Below are 18,862 nucleotides of genomic sequence, written 5' to 3' on the forward strand. Positions count from 1 at the left end.
TTTTTGTCATGGCAGAAGGTAGGTTGGTCAGCTCAAAACTTTCAGTATACAGAGAGACCGGATATTACGGGGCAAAAAACGGCACAGTCCACCCCATAAGTTTCTAACTTAAGGTGCAGACACAACGAAGGACTGTTCGGAACAAGGCAGTTGCAGTTGAAGAGTGGGTTTATAATTGCAATAGTACACATTAGAATCCGGCGGAGTGGTATTGTGGAAGGGATCCAGTAATTCGGACGAACTAGCAAAGTACGGTAGACATTAAAGCACTGGGAAGCGTCATGAGCGTTCTTACAGACTCGCCTGACGAACAAGAACTGGCTGTGGTGCCCTACGATGAGGTGGAAATCCTGAATTATTTCACGGACGTCAGAAACTTGTTGTCACGGCTCAAGCAGGATCGGAATCAATACCTGAATTCTAGGGATGTAATGGCAACATACCAAGCTGTGCTAACCAAAGTGCGACTTTTGGACCAGGTCCGTAAGCAGAGGCATGGCGCCGAGGACACTACGGGGGGCTTTACGCTCATCCACTCCGCAGCGCTCCATAACAGGGTTGACTCTGTTCTAGATGATGTTTTCCAGCTGCTCTCGCTAAGCTTCCTTACAGTGGGGCTCAAAAACACCGCACCGGCGACGTACGCGTCTCTGAGCACCGTGCAGCGCCTTTTGGAGCATATGGAGGAGGCCAATGTGTATACGTATAGCGACCTGCGGCCGATTAAGGAGAGGTTAGACGAGATAGGCGAGATAGTGGAGAAAAACAGCTACATGAGTATGGTGGAAGACGAAGCCCCTCTAGACGAACTGGCCGAGGAAAAGCGTCTGAATAAGCTTGAAGAGGATTTACTAGTCCGTGCGAAGCTGCAGCACTGCGTAGACAGCTATCAGAAGGTTAAGTCAAAGCCGGCGACCATTCCGCCTGAGCTGCAGCCTCTCAGCGATAAGCTGTTCCATATCCGGCGCGAATTGCTTTCGCTAGCGGCCTCTGCAAAGACGGACAGGGCCGCTGGAGAAGGCTCGACTGAGCGTAGCACTACGCCCGCCTCCCCAAATACCCTTGCCAGCCGACTAAAAGACCTTGAGAGCATGATTTTGGAGGTTGAGTCACATAGGGATGATTCCGGAAAATTCATCTCCCCCGATGACCCAGATACGGTCCCACAAAAGGGTCAATCAGCGCTTAATGGGTTGCTAGATGACTGCCGCAACCTGTTCGGAGACTTATCTCACCAGACAAGTGGTGTACTGCACTTAGACCCGCAGCTCCAGCCAATATATGAGGAACTGCTCGAGATTAAGACCACTCTCGAGAATCTGCTTGTCACGAGAAGGTGGACGCTGAGGGAAACTGATCTTTTTGCCTACCAGAAGCGGCTTGCAGAGCTGGACAACCTACGAGTAAACCGCAAATCGCCGTCCAGCTCGTCAGCTTCCAAGGGTCAGGCGCTAATTTTGTATCTCTTGAGGAGATGTTACGCAACCATCTACAAGCTGCTGGAGTCCAGTGAGCCCGTGTCCGAGTCGCTGCAAAAGATCCATAACCAGCTTTCCACCGTGCGCCGATGCTTGTTTGAATTGAAAAGAATGGGTGGGGTCGACAGCGAGCGGGATCTCTATCCATACCAAATGAAACTGGCCTCATTGGATAACATGCGTGTCGACGGGAAGTTTTACGATGCAGACGGTAACATACCAGAGGGGCAAGGCACCCTGAATGCGCTCCTGGCCGAATGCTTCGACATACTGCACGAAATGAAAATCGAAGCAGAGGTAAGGGAGGAGCAGCTCCCCCAGGTCAACGAAGACGACGCCGGGGAATACAACTCGTCGCCCTGCATAGAGATGACCAAAGATCCCACCGACCGCGACGTGGCCGCCGACACAAGCTCCACCTCCCGATACCTATCCGTGCAAGCGGCCGACAACGACGACAACGACGACCTTTCAGCTCACTACAGCGAGCACAGTTACGAGGAAGAAGAAACTAGAAATACATACGACTGATATGACTACTATATACATCGAGAAGCTCCCTCTTATGACCATATCAGGTCCAATACCTCACAAGCTGAAATGTATTGCGCTACCTCTCCGTATCTACTGGAACCAAACTTATTATCTACATTTGGCCGGTCTATCAACCTGATGCCGCATATCAAGCGTTACTGAAAATCCGGTAGCGGGATATCCTCTCCGCTGTCCTCATGCTTACACCTTACTTGTCATCATTGTTCATGTATTGTAAAAATAATGGTGCCGACCCCCCTTTTTTCGAGTATACGACCTTCCAGTCTTGTTAGCACATACGACACGCTGTCTGCCGGTCGGGATAGTTACTGGCACGGTATTGTACTCATATATATTACGAGTTTGCTGAACCTTCCCCGACGAACAGGTAACGTAATGATATGTGACCAATTAATACTTAGCAATGAAGTCGCGGAGATCTGGATACTTGTGGACAGGGATACCTTTAATCGGTCGCAAAATTCGGTTGCGTGCAGCCTGTGTGACATGTGGTTATGGTCCTAAAATTTCAGTGTCTTCTATATAAAAGGAATACAGAGCAAATGCAGCACTGCCAGTGCACGAGCAGGGATCCACCAATTTATTGTTTCTTGTAGAATATCTATAACACAGGTCCATAAGCAAGCCAGCAGCAGGAGCTGCGAGCAGTAATGGCAACAGAACTACGGCGATCGACAAGGCTGGCTACGAGAAAGGCCAGCGATGCTTCAGAATATGCGGAGAGCAAATTGCCCTTGACCAAGCGTGTGCGCAAAGCGCCCAAGACGGACGCTCCCAAGAAGGTGGCCACGGACGCCCCCAAGAAAGTTGTCACGGAGGCTCCAAAAAAGGAGGCGGGGGCCGCGAAGAAGGTAGAGACGCCCAAGAAGGCGGCCGCAGCGGAAGCGTCTACGGGCCCAGGCGGCGAGCTGCAAGTTGGTGATGTGCTGCCTGAGATTACCCTCAAGAACCAAGATCAGGCGGATGTGAAACTCAGCGATGTGGTCAAAAAGAACAAGATTGTGGTGCTCTTCGCATACCCGAAGGCCAGCACGCCCGGCTGCACGCGGCAGGCGTGCGGGTTCCGCGACAACTACCAGGAGCTGCAGAAGCATGCCGTGGTGTTCGGGATAAGCGCCGATTCCGTCAAGTCACAGAAGTCGTTCCAACAAAAGCAGAAGCTTCCCTTCGATTTGTTGTCCGACCCCAAGCGCGAGCTGATTGGCGCCCTGGGCGCTCGCAAGACCGCCCAAACAGGTGTGATTCGGTCCCACTGGGTTTTCGTTGACGGGAAGCTTGGGTCCAAGCGCATCAAGATTTCGCCTGAAATGAGTATAGCTGACGGCCTCAGCGAAGTTTTACTGTTTGCGAAGAAGTCTCTCGCGGGTAACCCTGGAAAGACCTGAGCAGACATTGTACGTTATACCAATTTCTATTGTAGGTTAATATTATACTATGTACTATATAGTGCACAACTTAGGAGTAGGAAATAATGAGCGGCGTTTGTCTGAACGGAACGGCGCGTGCAACAGCCCGGAGCAGCTGAACTATGCTGATGATCTATCACATTCTTATTGTATAGTCATCACCACTCTGAGTTATATAGCGAACCCATGGGTAGCTGTTGTACTGCATTTTCGGCTCGTTGATTTTCAGGTAACGGACTTGGATACCAGAGGTAGTGAAGTATGGGATTTGGAACTTTATCTGTACCGGGCGCTTAAGCTTGTGATCAGAGTTGTCACTGACAGATGGAAGTCCCATTTCAGCTGCCATTGAGTAATCTTTACCACCGGGGAAAGATTTGATCTTCCATAGTATAGCATTCTGGCTGGGGACCCACTTGATGGTGCCATGTGAGTAGCGGAACTTAGGGGAATCAGCGTCTTCTGGGACAGGTATCAAGATCTCCACATTGTTAGCGGTAGATTTCTTTTTGATTTGGGCCTTGGCTCGGCAGTGGATCTCTATCCTGGAGCGCGAATGGACCTGTAGCTTCACGTCGCACCAGATCAAAGGCTTGATCGGTGTTGATAGCCTGTAGCTCATCAATTCGAAATCCCCGTCGGGCGGTATGAATGTGATTATCTTCTCGTTCTCAAACTTGGTCAGTCTCACACACTGGTGGAACTTCAAGTCCTCCAACTCAATGTTGGACTTCTTTTTGGTTCCACCAGAAGCCCCCTCTTCGTCGTCGTCGTCGTCTCCCTGCGCAAAGATACCCTTGTCGTTGAGCCCAAGCTTGAGGTCCGGCATGCCCGACAACCTGGATTTCACCTTCACCTTGCCCAGAATCTCCGACCGTAACACCTGCCCCTGCTGCGTCAGCAGCATGTTGATCGATTCCACCACGTCCAAAAAGGCTTCGTTCTTCTTATATACAATCCCCTCGGGTCGCCAGCTTACCGAATTTGTTAGCGTTGCCGGCGGCCGCACCACGTTCTTCTTCTTCTTCGCCGACCGGATCAACTTGAAGGACTTTTGTGTGATGTATTGGCGCAGCATCTTGGTGTCCGTGATCTGCGGAATCCCGTGATCCATCATTTCGTCCAGCAACTCGTAGATGATCACAAAATTGTCCTTGATCGACTCCTCCTCCACCACCTTCATGTACTCCTCCAGCACCTCGATCAGCTTGTGCAGGTACGAGAACACCTGCGCAACGTTGATCGACATCGATTTGGTCAGAGTCAGAACATAAAGGTCATTGTGCTGGATGAACAGATACTGCACCCCGTTGAAGCTGAAGCAGGGCGGCAAAACGCTGGACTCCTGCTCCTTCTCAATTAGCAGGTGCGGGAACTGTTCAATGGCATTGGCTGGGATGTCGTCTTTGTACCGCCTCGAGAGAAGCAACTTCCCTTTGGAATCACAGAAGTATATCCCAGAAGTCATTTACGTGTTGCTAGGCTTTTCAGCACACCCCCAGGTCGATTGTATGTATGCTAGAGTTTTAGACACCATGTGAGTCTACTAGACGGGGGACCGACAACCTGGTCAAAAATCCGCAATACAGTGAACTGCCATTATCCTTTCAAACGATACACATGCCAGAGCACCAAGCACACCTATGTATACCTACTTAATACCGAGCCTTGCATAGCCATATCCAAGGACTGCACGAACCTCGGGTGCTCTTGTACCAGTGGGAAGCGTCGATGTGACTCTACTTGGTCCTGATCGAAGATTGCGCAATCGCCGACACGGAGTACAGGCAGAGTGGAAGATCCATTCATCAAGGCGGGCACCTCAAACGCAGCTGCGGCGTCTGACCGAGCGTAAAACAGTAGACTAGTGTTGCCTATCACAAAGAGGCTGTTGACAGTGCTGGACGTGATTCGCTGGTGATAACGGCGCTCGAAGTTGGAGACACAATGGGGCGTAAATTCAACTAAGGATGCAACAGCCAGCGTCGCGTGCGACCGCGCACACGGCGAAGTCATGCACTCTCGTGAAACGCACAATGCGCAGGAAGCGTTTGGGGTTTTGTATAACCGTGGGTTCGAGCGATAATGTCGCTGTGGCGGGGGGTAAGGCAGGAATGAAGCACTCCACGCCTGCCCACGGTGCGCAGGCGCCAGACCTCTCGAGGGCAGGGACGACTGCATCTACGAGCCACTCCCGGAGGAATATCGAATCCGCCTTGTGCGCACGGGAAGCAAGGACCACTTTTGGCATGGCTGCTGGTGTATCTCTCGTTTTGAGATGCGATTAAGCAGGTGCTTGGACGCACCCTAGTAACAAAAAACTAAAAAAACTCCGCGACGGGGAATTGAACCCCGATCCCGCGCGCGACAAGCGCGAATTCTAACCATTAAACTATCGCGGACAAATGTTGGAGTATATATTTTATCTGGTATCTTATCTTTACCTACGTCGTACAGGTGTTGCACTGACAAGGACCATGAGGGTCGACAGGCTGATTAGCAGACACACATTAAGGCCCCTGATAGTACAATGACGCGCTCCGTTAAATTCTGTACGCTTGCTAAATTTGCTGGATTTTATGAAACTTCAGCACTTGAACGCGAGATCTGGAAATATACCTCGGTGACTTTGCAGTTAGTGATAGCGTCAGAGAACGGAATGCAGAAGCCAACCACTTAATTGCATTATAATATGAAGTTCGAAAACATACTCAGTTGTGTGGTCTACCAATTTAGATGCTAATCATTTACCTTTTAGTGCACTTCCCTTTCTTTCCTATTGATTGCCGTTTGACTTCAAGAAGTCAGCCATCAACCATACCTGGCTGCTGCGGATAGCAAAGCTAATTTGCATATCATCATTCTACGTCTGGTTGCAATATTTACATAGTGGAGCGCTAGCACTGGAAGTTTCTAAAAAAAGGAGAAGCTTCCTGATCTCCTGAGTCCATTGATACATGAAATCAAACATAGGAACGAGGCCTCAGTGACATCCTCGTGGATGCCCACGCCCCACTGCAATGCCTGATCACTCTCGAGAGATATGTAGGTTGCAGCCTGAGAGTTTGACCGGTTTCCCAAGGAGTGTTCGTGGTAATCGTTGACATTGAGGTTCGCTCCGACAGCACTGTTAACAGCATTCACGAAGCAAGAAATTGGACCATTTCCAGTACCTTCCATATCTCTTGTTTCGTTGTTCACCGAAATCTGGACCTTTAAACTGCAGACGCCCTGGTGGCGGCTAAAATCATAGTCCACAAGCCGGATTTGACTGTCGCATGGGGTACTGAGGAAGTATTCTCCTGCAAATAGGTCAATAAGCTCCTGGCATTTTAGTTCTCTTTGCAAGTTCTCAGTTTCACGTTGAACAACTCTAGAGAAATCAACTTGCAATCCACGAGGTAGATCGAGGCCCATGTTCTTTAGGATTATCCATGAGGCACCTCCCTTTCCTGATTGTGAGTTTACACGGATGATAGCTTCGTAAGTTCTACCGATGTCGCCGGGATCCAATGGAAGATATGGCACTTTCCAAGGTACAACAGCTTCTGGCCCGTGTTTTTCCTGTGCAGTAACAAGATCCTTCTCGTATTGGCTGAATCCTTTTTTGATTGCGTCCTGGTGCGAGCCGCTGAAAGCACACACAACAAGCTGCCCTCCATAGGGCGCACGCGGATGAACTGAGATCTTGTTACATTTTTCCACCACGTCAATAATTGAGCTCATGTCGCTGAAGTCAATATTTGGAGACACCCCCTGTGTGTATAGGTTTAAACCAAGAGTCACCAAATCCACATTTCCTGTCCGTTCACCATTCCCAAACAAGCAACCTTCTACACGATCAGCGCCGGCCATCTGTGCAAGTTCGGCGGCGGCTACTGCACAACCTCTGTCGTTATGTGGATGTAAGGATATGCAAACCTTCTCCCGCTCACTAATATGGGTCGCAAAGTACTCCACTTGGTCGGCAAAAATATTCGGTGTGGCTACCTCTACCGTGGCTGGCAAATTAAATATAATCGGGACATCCTTTGATGGGCCCCATGCTTCTTTAACAGCCTCACAAATTTTGATCACGAACTCAGGCTCGGTGTCACTGAAGGTTTCGGGCGAAAATTCAAACATCCAGTTCGTACCTTGCTGACTTGGGTCATCCTTCGTTAATTTGCGAACTAACGCGGTACAGGCAGCAGCTTTCTTAATTGACTCTTCCTCTGTCATTTTACCAAATACCACATTGCGAAAGCACGCGGATGTCGCTAGATATATATGAACTATCGCGTTCCGGGCCCCCCTTAAGGATTCTATTGTTCTTGATATCAATTCCTCTCTACAAGGGGAAAGAACCTGGACGTACACGTCGTCGGGAACAGCCTTGACAGCATATTGCGTGAACTCAAAGTCTATATTTGAGGCGCTTGGGAATGCAACCTCTATTTCCTTATAGCCCATCTCGACTAGTTTATTGAGCATGAGCTTCTTCTCGTCGAAACTCATAGGGTCCGGTAGGGACTGGTTTCCATCCCTCAGGTCCGTAGCTAACCATCTAGGCGCTTTTTCAATGGTTCTAGACGGCCATTGGCGGTTTGTGAGTTTAACAGAGTTCACGAAAGGTTTGTACTTGGCTGATGGATCTGAATAGTACGGCATATTTACTGGTAAACTGTTAGTCACGCGGTCAATTAGAGAGGTGTTTTAAAATATTATCCTTAAGGCTTTGATAGACTCTGTTGGGTAAGTTTATCTAGAGACGGCGATTCATTTATATATGCGGTAATGTGTGTTGCTGCTACTGGTAGGAGTCATACCAAACTTAAGCCGAACAAATTAGTCAAAAAAGCGATTAGTTAAAAAGGTGCGTAGAAAAAAACACTCACGGTGGGGGTCGAACCCACAATCTTCTGATTAGAAGTCAGACGCGTTGCCATTACGCCACGCGAGCTAGATTGATTTTCTCTCTTACCATTTTGATACACCTGCAAACATAATACCACGTGATCAAGACATTTTATCTTGGCGCTCTTTCTAATTCGTCTACTATGATTGTTGATATCACGTGGATATTTTGACAGAGCGTCGAAATGGAAGCCATCTAGCCTCTGATGAGCCTCAATAGTACTGTACGCTGAGACAGAGATGGTGCAGGTGCAAGTAGAATTCCTTGGTGGCCTCGATGTCATATTTTCTAAGCAACGGAAACATCAGGTTTCTGTAGAGGGAGCGAACGGCTCAGTCACGGTAGGTGATCTCATAGACTACATCGTTTCAAATATGATCCAAAAACAGAAAGATGTGTCCGTCTTTCTCGAGGATAATACTATTCGGCCAGGTATATTGACCTTGATTAATGACACTGACTGGGAACTTGAAGGGGAAAAGGAATATGTCCTTGAGGATGGAGATATTGTATCCTTTACCTCTACTCTACACGGAGGATAAAAGCAGCGCTCCACTAGCTAGGGCGGACATGAGGCCTCATACATTCATAGAATACGTATTCGACGTTATTTAATATTCGAATATAACCTATACTATAGTTCTGAAAGCCTGCAACCTAGTAAACCAGGACCAGCCCATTCTGATGGGGTAAGAGTTAAATCGTAGAAGGCACCATCCTTCCGCAAAACTCTGATAGACAACTGTTTGTCTTTACTCTGTCTGACCGTCATACCAACAGCGGAGAGTTTTTGATGGTTGCCAGCGTGGATATTACCTACCTTGACTATTTTATCACCCACTAAGATACCCGCGCGAGATGACGGACTGTCAACTGTTAATTCCGTAACGACAGCAAATGGAATCTTGAGCTCATAAGACACACCATGCCGAGAAGCTGGCTGCTCGGCGCGTTTACTTTGAAACTCAGGGCTCATAACATTGTTGCAGTGGTCGATAATGGCCTTCAGATCATTTCGCAGCATGTTAATATTACGCCGTAGGATACGGACCTGGACAATGTCAACATCGGAACGTGGGAATCCATCGGGTGTCACCAGCGGGTTTGTGAGATCACACTTGTGGGTGTTCTGCAGGAGATCAAAGAGCCTTCCAAGCTCATCCTCCACCGTCTTCTTAAGTGCGAAGAGTTCCGCAAGGGATAATGTCTTGATAGTCTCAATCTGCGTTCGAATGCTAGGATCTAGGGTTAACCTATTGAGATCTCCAACAATAGCATCAAATTCACTCATCGTTTCCAACTTTATGCTTGAGTTGCCACTTGCATGTAGGCTGTGTGACTCTAAGATCGGGATGCAAGTTTGAACAGCGGATATGCAGTTTCGGTCTGATAAAATTCTTCGAAAAATAACATTGACATGGCTTACGTTATTTAATTTAATAAACAAACATAAAAACTTTGATTACTATACTAACCAGTATAATTCATCCCAATTCACGCTACGCGAGTAGACTACGTTAGTTCCCTGCCCGAGATGTGTACTTGGGCTGCTCTGAACTAGGTACTAGGGACCTCAATCTTGCGACTTCAGCCTCTAGTTCGGAGTTTTTCTGGAGCAGCTGCTCGACGCGTTCCTCAAGCTGGTTCATTCTTTCAAGCTTCCGAGCTCTCGACCGTCTTGCCGCTTCCGTATTGCGAGCACGCTTCAACGCTACTGGATCATCGGACTCCGGAACAACAGGAGTCAATGGTGTAGCACGCTGCTTGCGGTTGTACGTAATGACACCTAGATGGTCGTACTTCTCGGACTTCATAACTGAGCTTCTTCTCCTGGAAGTTGCGGATGCAGAGGTGCAACCATTCAGAGCAGGCGAAGAGATGTTCGAAGATATAGACACAGGAGAGGCACTCTTGCTCGCCGGTACCGAATCGGCATCACGTTTCGTAAGAGAGCGCTTCGGAGGCTTCAAAACGGCATCTTCAATGATCGGGGTCGGCAGAAAACAGGACTCGGTACCTGCGGCCGCACTAATAGGCTCCACAGCACCAACGTCTTCCAGCGTCACCGGTATGTCGTCATCAAAGAGCGACGACCAGGTCTTAGGGTCCGCCGTCTTGCCGAGACCCTCGAACTCGAACAGCGGGGTGGAGTCGGAGCTGGATCCAAAAAAGTTCTCGACCGCAGAGTCCAAATCTGTGGAGCTCTTCGACTCCGAGAACATAGGCATCGAGCGCTCCAGCTTCGCCAGGGCCTCGTGATCCAGGTTGTCTGCGCATGCAAACTTCTCAAAGACCAGCTCGCCCAGAAGAATGGAGGAGTCTGAGGAGGACGTAGATGAGCTGCTCTGCAATGCCTCGTGCTGCTCCGCAGGGGTCACGCCCATGTGGTAGGCGGCAACGGGCGCGCTGCAGGGTGCCACAGCCGCGCCCGCGCCGGGGGTGCCGGCATTCATCTCAAACATCGAAATGGCTGAATTCAAGTCGTTCGCGGGCATATTTGTATTCGCTGGTAGTAAATTTTCTTTCCTTGGGAGTAAACTCGTGGTGGCAGTAAGTGACTGTTTTATTTTAATGGAGGTTTCTGATCGTTATGCGGGGTTAAAGAAATGTCATGGTAGACAGGAGTGGGCGTAAAACCTAAGGTAGCATCTTGACTGTTAGCACATCTTTGCAGGAGTGAAAACTGAAAAGGATAATTTCCTTAATGTTGACTGGTCCTCTTAAAGGTTTAAGACTAGGCGCATCTGAACCTAAGAACTATTACCGTAACATTAAAAACCCTCTAATTCTCGTGAAAACTAACCTTCACTTTTTCTTGGTAGAAAAGGACAAATTTAGCAGGCCATTGAAACTGATAAATATCTTGTTCCTATAAAATCACAAATCGTCGACTGGATCGATAAAATCACCTGATAAACTTGATTGCGAAGAGAGAGTTGTCGCGGGTGGGGGCTGTGGAATGGATTGCCTGAAAGCTTGTGAGGTTTGGAGTATGGGACGAGTTCTGCGCGAAGCCAGGAATAGATCCTAGAGGATATATACCTTGGGTCGTTGCTACCTTGCTGGTGGAAAAGCCGTACCTCTCTCTGCGAGAGAACATCCTTTTCGCTGTCTTATATATCACGCCCGATTTGCCCGAGGTATGAGTCAGTAATTTACAACCCACACACCTCAGCGGAAAAAAATTTCATGTGGCCTATACCGCTTTTCGCTTGCGATAAGCTAATCTTACCGCAGCATGCCGTTTCCGGCCTTTTAATTGGAGGATCGAGCACGGTGCCGGTCCGATAGGCCGGAGGATGCAGCGAGGGCCGGGCGAATGACCGCGCGCACGTTTGCGACGGAGAGAAGCGCCAAGCTTTTGTTACGCGTATTGTCCCCGCATAGACGCATTCTGCATGACCGGTACGGTCCAGACGCGTGTGGGAGCGCATGCGGGGCAACAGTATAAATCTTGGACGAAAGGAATTGAGCACCGTATACGTGCAAGTGATTTGGTGCTAGCCGCACGTCGCGGTGAGGCGACGTATGCCGGCCGCTGGGCGGAGCGACGGTCGTGTGCTGCAAACGACGTATATTGTCAGCGAAAGCGCAATTTTACGCATTCCATGTAGCTGAGGAACGCCGGCGATGGCTACCACGCAGCTGGCGGCCGATAGTAACTGTCGGGAATCATTAACCGAAACGGCTAGCATGGCACGCTAGCACATGCTGGCCGTTTTAGGGCGAGGCGAGCTAGCGGACCCGCCTATACGGGCAGGGCAGTAAATCGTGAGCTCGCGGCTACGCCACTTTCGTGCGAAAGCGCGCAGCCACCTCTCCAGGAGAGTGGGTGCGGGCAGGGACACTACAGTTGTTTCAGTTTTGGCATTGCCTGAATCACCTAGAGGCCCCGGCAGCACGCCGCGCGCTGGCAAAAAAATAAAGTGCAACTTCTACCGCAACGGGAAACGCCAGACGTTGAAACATTCTAATTGGGCTGCAGATTGGCCTGGCGTCGCTGCTGGGCTGCCTAACGGTCAACGGCTTTCCTCATTGTTAGTGGCTTGGCCTTGACAGCTGAGGGTGCGTCTACGTGCTGCGATCAGGAAGCCTAGGCCGCACATGTGGACGGGCAGCCGACAGGTTCGGGAACAGTTGCAGCGCGATCGTGGTAGCGACGGTCCATGCACCTTGAGCCCGCCCAGCTGAAACGCTGAGTGCGTAAATGAACCTTGCGAGGTTATCATGTATAAGGTCCACCCTGGCTCGGCGACTTCCGTAACAGGCCTAGGCGCCGTCTATGATACAGAATCCGCCGAAGGTCCAGAAGCAGCAATAGTGAGTACGCGGCAAATTACTGCCGTTTCCTCCTTTTTGCGGCAGTTGCCCGGACACTGCACGATCCGGGCTGTTATCTCCTTTGGCGGGCGAAACTTATGTCCTCGAGGTACAGTGCCGCGGTAGGGGCGGCGGCAAACGCCATTCGGCGATTGCCGGCAAAGACCCCAGGTGGCTCCTCGCCGGAGGCTGAGACAGTATTGTCTCGTCATGACACCAATCACTGAAACGTTCCTTGAGCTATAACAATGGCGAAACCGCTGGGACCGCACGGCTGCGTCTCTTAACGGTCGTTTTTGCCTTTCCTGCACTACAGGCCCCGCCTAAGGGCGCTTATCTCAGGCGCTATACCGCTATTGTTTGCGTGCTTGTTAGCCCATGCCGTTTTCTCCGTTGCGCTGAAATCCTGCCGCTTCCGAATGTTTAAGTGCTGCCTGGGCTTTCTGCCTGGCCAGACCGTATTGTTTTATCATCTATTGTAGAGTGTTTACCTGTGAGCTACAGCGCGGTCTACGCCATTAATTTGCGGCCTCGCGTTGTTTTGCATTATATACTCTGCGGGCTCCTCTGTGGGGGTTATGTATGGCAGGTACATGGCGTGACCCGGAGGCAAGCACATTGGCTGAATACAATGTCGACGCCTGCAGCCCACCCAATAGGAAATATGTGCGTATTGTGGAGCAGCTGTTTAGCCACGCTTTTGGCTTGCCTTCAAAAGACTGCTAGACAAGATCAACACGAAGAACACGCGCGGGGCGCTCGCAGGTAAGAATGCACTACTCATGAATAAGATTGTAGTCACAGCAATATCCGTCCTGTGGCCGACAGGCGCGGCTTCCTCCAATGTGCTCTGCGCACGACGCGCATAAATGGAAACCAGTGGCTGCAGACCGCCGAGCAGACCCTAAAGTACTTAATTCAATATTTTACTCGATAGGTGATACAAGCGGTGATGTAATCGAGTAATGGCGTAATGAAGTAATGTATGCAACTGCCAGCCTACAGCCAAAAAGTTGCGCTGCTGTTTCTGTCTGCAGGCGTGCGCTACAGGCGGTCTACGCCGACGACTTACGTGCAGATCAGCACGCAGCATGATGTCGCGCTCAGATACAAGCTACAGCGCGCGAGAGAGAGTTACGCGATCCGTCACCCTAAGCGTGGCCGTATGCAAACGCCGCTGGGCTGAGATCACACCCAGCGCACGCAGAGTCCCTGTTTGGACATCGCTCTGCCTCTTTTTTGGGATCATTTTTGGTTTTATTTTTTCGTCCCTTTTCTGGTACATTAGAGACAGAATTAGGTATGTATCCCATCCTACTTACAGTACTGGATCCCCGTTACCTCAGCGTACAGGCAGCGCAGACGGCACGCAGGATTTGGCACAGAAATTGGTAGGTACCGTGAAAGATGAATGCTGGAGCAGAGAGGTGGTGAAGCAAGAGCATGCATATGTCCCCCTCGGAAAACAAGGCCCCATTAAGCGGAGGTGGTTTCCTTCATCCCGCCTGTCTACTCTTTCCCCATTCATTACTTGGAGTTAGCGGCATGAGCTAACAGTGCCACCAGCGCATTTCCATTTGCCATTGAGGATTCCGAGAAAAAATCTTTTCAGCAAGTACTAACTATCCCTCTTCTTTCTACATTATTCCTCCTTCTCACTCATTACATTGTTATTTTCTTTTTCTCCTCCTTTCTCTTATTGTTCTCATTATAATTCATTGTTGTTTTTTCGCCGTTATATTTTTATTCGTTATTGTTAAATTGTTCTTATTCAGCATAATCATTGCCATTATTGTCCTCAGACGACAGTTACATTGTTATCGGTACTTTGCTAATCCTGCCTCGCTTCCTTTGGGTGCTAGAAACCGAAGATTTCTGAAAACTGACCGCAACGCTATACACTTTTATTTCGTGCCGCTGTAATCACCACCTATCCGACATCTTCCGTTGATTGCTTCGGTGTCCAGTGGTCGCTGCTATCATCGTTGGTCTGGTTGTCACTATTAGTACTGTTGTCATCATTAATAGTCATCATTGTCAATATTGTTCCTTAACCGCCTCGTTGTTATCACCAGTACTGACACTATTGTCCCTTAATTTGTTACCATCATCAGCAGCATCGGCATCGGGTGTTACAAGTTCAGAACAGCTCAGCGGATAAGTTTCCCCGCTTCCTTACGATTGGCACAACAAAGCGGTATATTAATCCAGCTAGCTACAATAGTCCGTTTCCCAAGCTATTGTGAGCTGTTACAATACCAGGGATCGCGCGCACAAAGGCCCTGCATTTACCAGTTGATACCGCAATTGCAAATCTAAACGCATTAGATCTGAGCACGCGAGTTGGATCTCCTATCCTGTACGCCATGGAGGTCAGCCCCAGCTATCATGGTTACATAGAGACTAACACAGATGCTCTGCTCTTGGCGCAGGCGATACTGGACGGAAAGTTAAAACCTGTTTCGCGCAGGCCTTACGAGATTGAGAGGCCGCAGCTGATAATATCAGGCAATGTATTCGTTTTCATCGAGGAAAAATCAGGCATCAAACGGTGGACAGATGGGGTATCATGGTCGCCGTCACGGATCATGGGTAAATTTTTGGTATACAGGGAGCTGGACAAGCAAAACAGCTCGCTCCTGCAAGGACACGCGGGCCAATCCGGCAGGCGGAAGAACTCAGATGTGGCCGAGCCCTTGCAGGAAGACCAGAGAAACCCCGTCTCAAAAGCTTTAGTTGGGTCGCTGAACAGCTCCTATGCGTTCAAGCCGGGCGGCCTAGTGAAAAAAACAATGTCACTGAAGTTGAAACGGGCTTCACATGTGGAAACAATACATATTATCTCCTACTACACTGCAGAGGATGTGGAGTCTGGAAAACTGCTGAAGCCCTCTGGCACGCCGTTCTTCAAACAACTACAGCCCTGCAGAGAACTGATTCTCGCTCTAGACAGCTCCTCCGTGGGCAATTCCAGAAATGCCAGCAGCAATATGGGGTCGAGTAACCAGGTTGTAAATGTGAGCAACGTGCCCGTTCTGCCTCTCTGCACTCAGCTCCCGGGCGCCGCTGTATCCTCCTACATTAACCCACCGATCGTCCAGCCTATAGTCAACCAGTCTGGGTACCAGGGCCTGGGCCAATTGACCACTCATCACCATCATCAGCATCACCACCACCACCACCAGCAGCTTTCGCAAGCGTCGTTACAAGGTCAAGCGCATAATCCATTCTACAGTCATAATTACTACCCGGGCTCATCGCAACATAATCCTAACGCGCCATTGTACCATAGTTATAGTTACTATACCCAAAATAACCCCAATATGCATTTATCTCCAGATCACCAGCATTTATCCCTAAACAAGCCACACGACCACCAGCACCAGCAACAGCCACAGCAGCCACAGGAGCAAGTGGCGCAGAGACGGCCGCACACGGGCTCCGCCGCATCTGCCACAGACATCTCCCAGCTCGCGAATGCATCTGTGGCCAGCGCGCCCTCCTCGCTCAGCGCCACCTCCTCGCCGCCGCACGGCCAGTTTGCCGCCCTCCCCCTCCCGGGCTCGCTCTTCGCAGCAGACCAGCAGAAGCAGACCGGCATCCAGCTGCCCCTGCCCTTCCCGCAGGGCTCCTCTGCATCGGCGCCCCCCTCTGCATCGGCCTTACGACAGCCGCCACCACAACAGCATGCTCCCATATGTCCCAAGGGCACGGCCGCCGGCTACGCCCCCTACCCTGGCTACAATATGCAGCAGTATGTCCAGACGCCACCCATCTACCCGGTCTCGCGCTACGGCATCAGCTCCGCCGCCCAGCTGTCTTTTGCCCCGCACATGGTGTCCCCCTCCGCCCAGATCAGCCCGTTGCCGCAGCAGGTCTACGCCTACCCGCTACAGCATGAAAACCCGCCTTCCAGGGGTAGCGCTTCTGGAACGCACACAACCGTCAACGCAGACACACTTCTCAACTTCACCGGACGCAAAACGATGCATGGAAAGGAACGGAAATGACATAGACCCAGGATTATTTAATGACGGCGCCCTCGAATACCCCACGGCTCCCATTGGATGTACTTACGAGTAGATATGCCATGAAAAGCTCGTCTAAAAGCAAGCAGAAACAGAAAATTTATAAAAAAAGGCAACACCAGTCCAGACGGGTGGATTTACACAGCCACGCGCGCCTCTTGATCCAGTTTCACATCCAATAACTCAATGCATGCTAACTGTACTACCTAGCTCTCCACTTGTTTTTTACATACGTAGAAATTCCCTGTCGCGAGCCTGCCCACCCTAACGGTGTACTGAAACTGAGCAACTCCGGGCACAATCTGCATCGGCGCCTGTGTAACGCGCCTGCTTAGCGCAGAGAATTTGCGGAGATGAACTCCACCGGCGCCGTCTCCCGAGCGAGCGTAGTGGCGCCCTAAGCATTCTGCCGGCAGTAGTCGCCTGTAGGAAACCCTGCCCCAGGGGCCACGCCCTTTATTACGTGTGACGCAGCTAAACTTGCCCCCGCGGGCCCCTGTGCTCGCGGGAGCGCTGCGGGCTGTCGAGCGGCGTCTGCGGCTCAGGTACCGCGCGTTGTCTACCTAGGCGTAGGTAGTAGAATAGTTGTATAGCGGTTAGAGCGACGCACGCAGGCGGTGCCGGCGCGCGCAGGGCAACGGAGGGCTAGCGTGCTGCCACAGGAGGTTTCAGGGTGGTCTTCGCATGAATGACGCCGAAGAAGAGCAACTGAAAAAAATCGCATTCTGCTCCTTTAAGCCAATGCCATATAGCCGTGAAAACCAAAGGCGATTCGGAACCAGTAGCGTGGGTTTGGGATACGCCCGGTGTTTGATTGGTGCAGCATTGAGGTTCTGTGAATCTAGGAGGCCGGAAGTCGCAGGCAAAGAAAGTGAGCACTATGGATGTGGACGCAGGCGGGGCGCCGCCGCTGGAGCTCGCGCAGGAGCGGCTGGTGGCGGGCCGGCGGGGCGCGGAGGGCGGTGGGAATGTGGTGAGCGCAGAGGATATCGTTGCGCCGGACTGCTCGACGCCGCTGTCGTCGGCAGAGGTGTTGGAAGAGCTTATTGGGGGGGGAGGCACGGCGGGAAGCGGGGGCAGCGGGCGCGGGCTGCGTGGGACCGGGTCGGCGCTGCAGCTACTGGACGATACGCAGGTGACAGCCGTGTCCGGGGCGCTGGCAGGCTTTGTGTCGGGCATAATGGTGTGTCCCTTGGACGTGGCGAAGACGCGGCTGCAGGCGCAGGGTGCGGGCTCGGGCGAAAGGTACTACCGCGGGATCGTGGGGACGCTGAGCGCGATCCTACGGGACGAGGGTGTGGCGGGCCTGTACAAGGGCCTGGCGCCGATCGTGCTTGGGTACTTTCCCACGTGGATGCTGTACTTCTCGGTGTACGAGAAGTGCAAGCAGCGGTACCCCAGCTACCTGCCCGGGGGCTTCGTGTCCCACGCGGCGTCTGCGTTGACCGCAGGCGCCATTTCCACTGCATTAACGAACCCGATCTGGGTTGTCAAGACGCGCCTCATGATACAGTCCGACGTGAGCCGCGACTCCACTAACTACCGCAGCACGCTGGACGCCTTCCGCAAGATGTACCGGTCGGAGGGCCTGAAGGTATTCTACTCGGGGTTGGTACCGTCGCTCTTCGGCCTGTTCCACGTTGCCATCCACTTCCCGGTATACGAGAAACTCAAGATCTGGCTCCATCGCAACACGCCGGCCGCGGACGGCCAGCGCCTGGACCACAACAAGCTGCAACTGGACCGTCTGATTGTGGCCTCCTGTCTATCTAAGGTTGTGGCCAGTGTGATCACGTATCCGCATGAGATCCTGCGCACACGCATGCAGGTCAGGCATTCAGGCGTGCCGCCCAGCCTGCTGAACTTGCTGGGCAGGATACGTGCCTCGGAGGGGTACGTCGGGTTCTACTCCGGGTTTGCAACGAACCTGGTGAGGACTGTGCCTGCCTCCGTTATTACTCTGGTCTCGTTCGAGTATTTCCGGAAGTACCTCAGAATGTGGAACGAGGGTCTAATGTGATATCTCACCCGAGTGCATTATAGAACCATCCATCGGGGGACACGAGCATGATCAATGCCTAAATCTACTATTTCTCGTAATATACCATGTATTTATAAGATCAGCTGGTCGTATACCCCAGTCCGCGAAGCAGACGTTAACCTTCGAGGGTGTGATCG

At 51.1% G+C, this 18,862-nt stretch overlaps 11 protein-coding genes and 2 non-coding genes across 13 annotated transcripts; 6 read left to right on the forward strand and 7 right to left on the reverse strand.

Moving 5' to 3' along the window:
- Positions 1-281: 281 nt before the first annotated feature.
- Positions 282-2,009, forward strand: CUB1 (Cub1p; the record flags this gene model as incomplete). Its single annotated transcript, NM_209431.2, has 1 exon — positions 282-2,009. The coding sequence occupies one exon, from the start codon at positions 282-284 to the stop codon at positions 2,007-2,009; it is 1,728 nt and encodes a 575-aa protein (NP_984078.2).
- A 674-nt stretch (positions 2,010-2,683) lies between these two features.
- Positions 2,684-3,418, forward strand: DOT5 (thioredoxin peroxidase DOT5; the record flags this gene model as incomplete). The annotated part of the gene is made up of 1 exon (NM_209432.1): positions 2,684-3,418. One exon carries the CDS (start codon positions 2,684-2,686, stop codon positions 3,416-3,418), a length of 735 nt encoding a protein of 244 aa, NP_984079.1.
- A 157-nt stretch (positions 3,419-3,575) lies between these two features.
- APM1 (Apm1p) lies at positions 3,576-4,907 on the reverse strand (the record flags this gene model as incomplete). The annotated part of the gene is made up of 1 exon (NM_209433.1): positions 3,576-4,907. The coding sequence occupies one exon, from the start codon at positions 4,905-4,907 to the stop codon at positions 3,576-3,578; it is 1,332 nt and encodes a 443-aa protein (NP_984080.1).
- A 173-nt stretch (positions 4,908-5,080) lies between these two features.
- EST3 (telomerase subunit EST3) lies at positions 5,081-5,690 on the reverse strand (the record flags this gene model as incomplete). The annotated part of the gene is given in 1 exon segment (NM_209434.3): positions 5,081-5,690. Coding segments are annotated over 1 exon segment (609 nt in total).
- A 79-nt stretch (positions 5,691-5,769) lies between these two features.
- Positions 5,770-5,841, reverse strand: AGOS_t0071. Its single transcript has one exon. It is a non-coding gene; the product is annotated as a tRNA-Asp (tRNA).
- A 511-nt stretch (positions 5,842-6,352) lies between these two features.
- AGOS_ADL015C (2-isopropylmalate synthase) lies at positions 6,353-8,089 on the reverse strand (the record flags this gene model as incomplete). Its single annotated transcript, NM_209435.1, has 1 exon — positions 6,353-8,089. One exon carries the CDS (start codon positions 8,087-8,089, stop codon positions 6,353-6,355), a length of 1,737 nt encoding a protein of 578 aa, NP_984082.1.
- Positions 8,090-8,309: 220 nt separating this feature from the next.
- On the reverse strand, positions 8,310-8,381 carry AGOS_t0072. Its single transcript has one exon. It is a non-coding gene; the product is annotated as a tRNA-Arg (tRNA).
- A 194-nt stretch (positions 8,382-8,575) lies between these two features.
- URM1 (ubiquitin-related modifier URM1) lies at positions 8,576-8,878 on the forward strand (the record flags this gene model as incomplete). Its single annotated transcript, NM_209436.1, has 1 exon — positions 8,576-8,878. One exon carries the CDS (start codon positions 8,576-8,578, stop codon positions 8,876-8,878), a length of 303 nt encoding a protein of 100 aa, NP_984083.1.
- Positions 8,879-8,970: 92 nt separating this feature from the next.
- Positions 8,971-9,627, reverse strand: NAS2 (Nas2p; the record flags this gene model as incomplete). The annotated part of the gene is made up of 1 exon (NM_209437.1): positions 8,971-9,627. The coding sequence occupies one exon, from the start codon at positions 9,625-9,627 to the stop codon at positions 8,971-8,973; it is 657 nt and encodes a 218-aa protein (NP_984084.1).
- Positions 9,628-9,853: 226 nt separating this feature from the next.
- On the reverse strand, positions 9,854-10,831 carry GCN4 (amino acid starvation-responsive transcription factor GCN4; the record flags this gene model as incomplete). The annotated part of the gene is made up of 1 exon (NM_209438.2): positions 9,854-10,831. The coding sequence occupies one exon, from the start codon at positions 10,829-10,831 to the stop codon at positions 9,854-9,856; it is 978 nt and encodes a 325-aa protein (NP_984085.2).
- A 2,916-nt stretch (positions 10,832-13,747) lies between these two features.
- AGOS_ADL011W (ADL011Wp) lies at positions 13,748-14,197 on the forward strand (the record flags this gene model as incomplete). Its single annotated transcript, NM_209439.2, has 1 exon — positions 13,748-14,197. One exon carries the CDS (start codon positions 13,748-13,750, stop codon positions 14,195-14,197), a length of 450 nt encoding a protein of 149 aa, NP_984086.2.
- An 825-nt stretch (positions 14,198-15,022) lies between these two features.
- Positions 15,023-16,666, forward strand: MIT1 (Mit1p; the record flags this gene model as incomplete). The annotated part of the gene is made up of 1 exon (NM_209440.1): positions 15,023-16,666. One exon carries the CDS (start codon positions 15,023-15,025, stop codon positions 16,664-16,666), a length of 1,644 nt encoding a protein of 547 aa, NP_984087.1.
- An 898-nt stretch (positions 16,667-17,564) lies between these two features.
- AGOS_ADL009W (ADL009Wp) lies at positions 17,565-18,704 on the forward strand (the record flags this gene model as incomplete). Its single annotated transcript, NM_209441.2, has 1 exon — positions 17,565-18,704. One exon carries the CDS (start codon positions 17,565-17,567, stop codon positions 18,702-18,704), a length of 1,140 nt encoding a protein of 379 aa, NP_984088.1.
- Positions 18,705-18,862: the final 158 nt, after the last annotated feature.

Source organism: Eremothecium gossypii, chromosome IV (genome assembly GCF_000091025.4).
Source record: "Eremothecium gossypii ATCC 10895 chromosome IV, complete sequence".
NCBI lineage: Eukaryota > Fungi > Ascomycota > Saccharomycetes > Saccharomycetales > Saccharomycetaceae > Eremothecium > Eremothecium gossypii.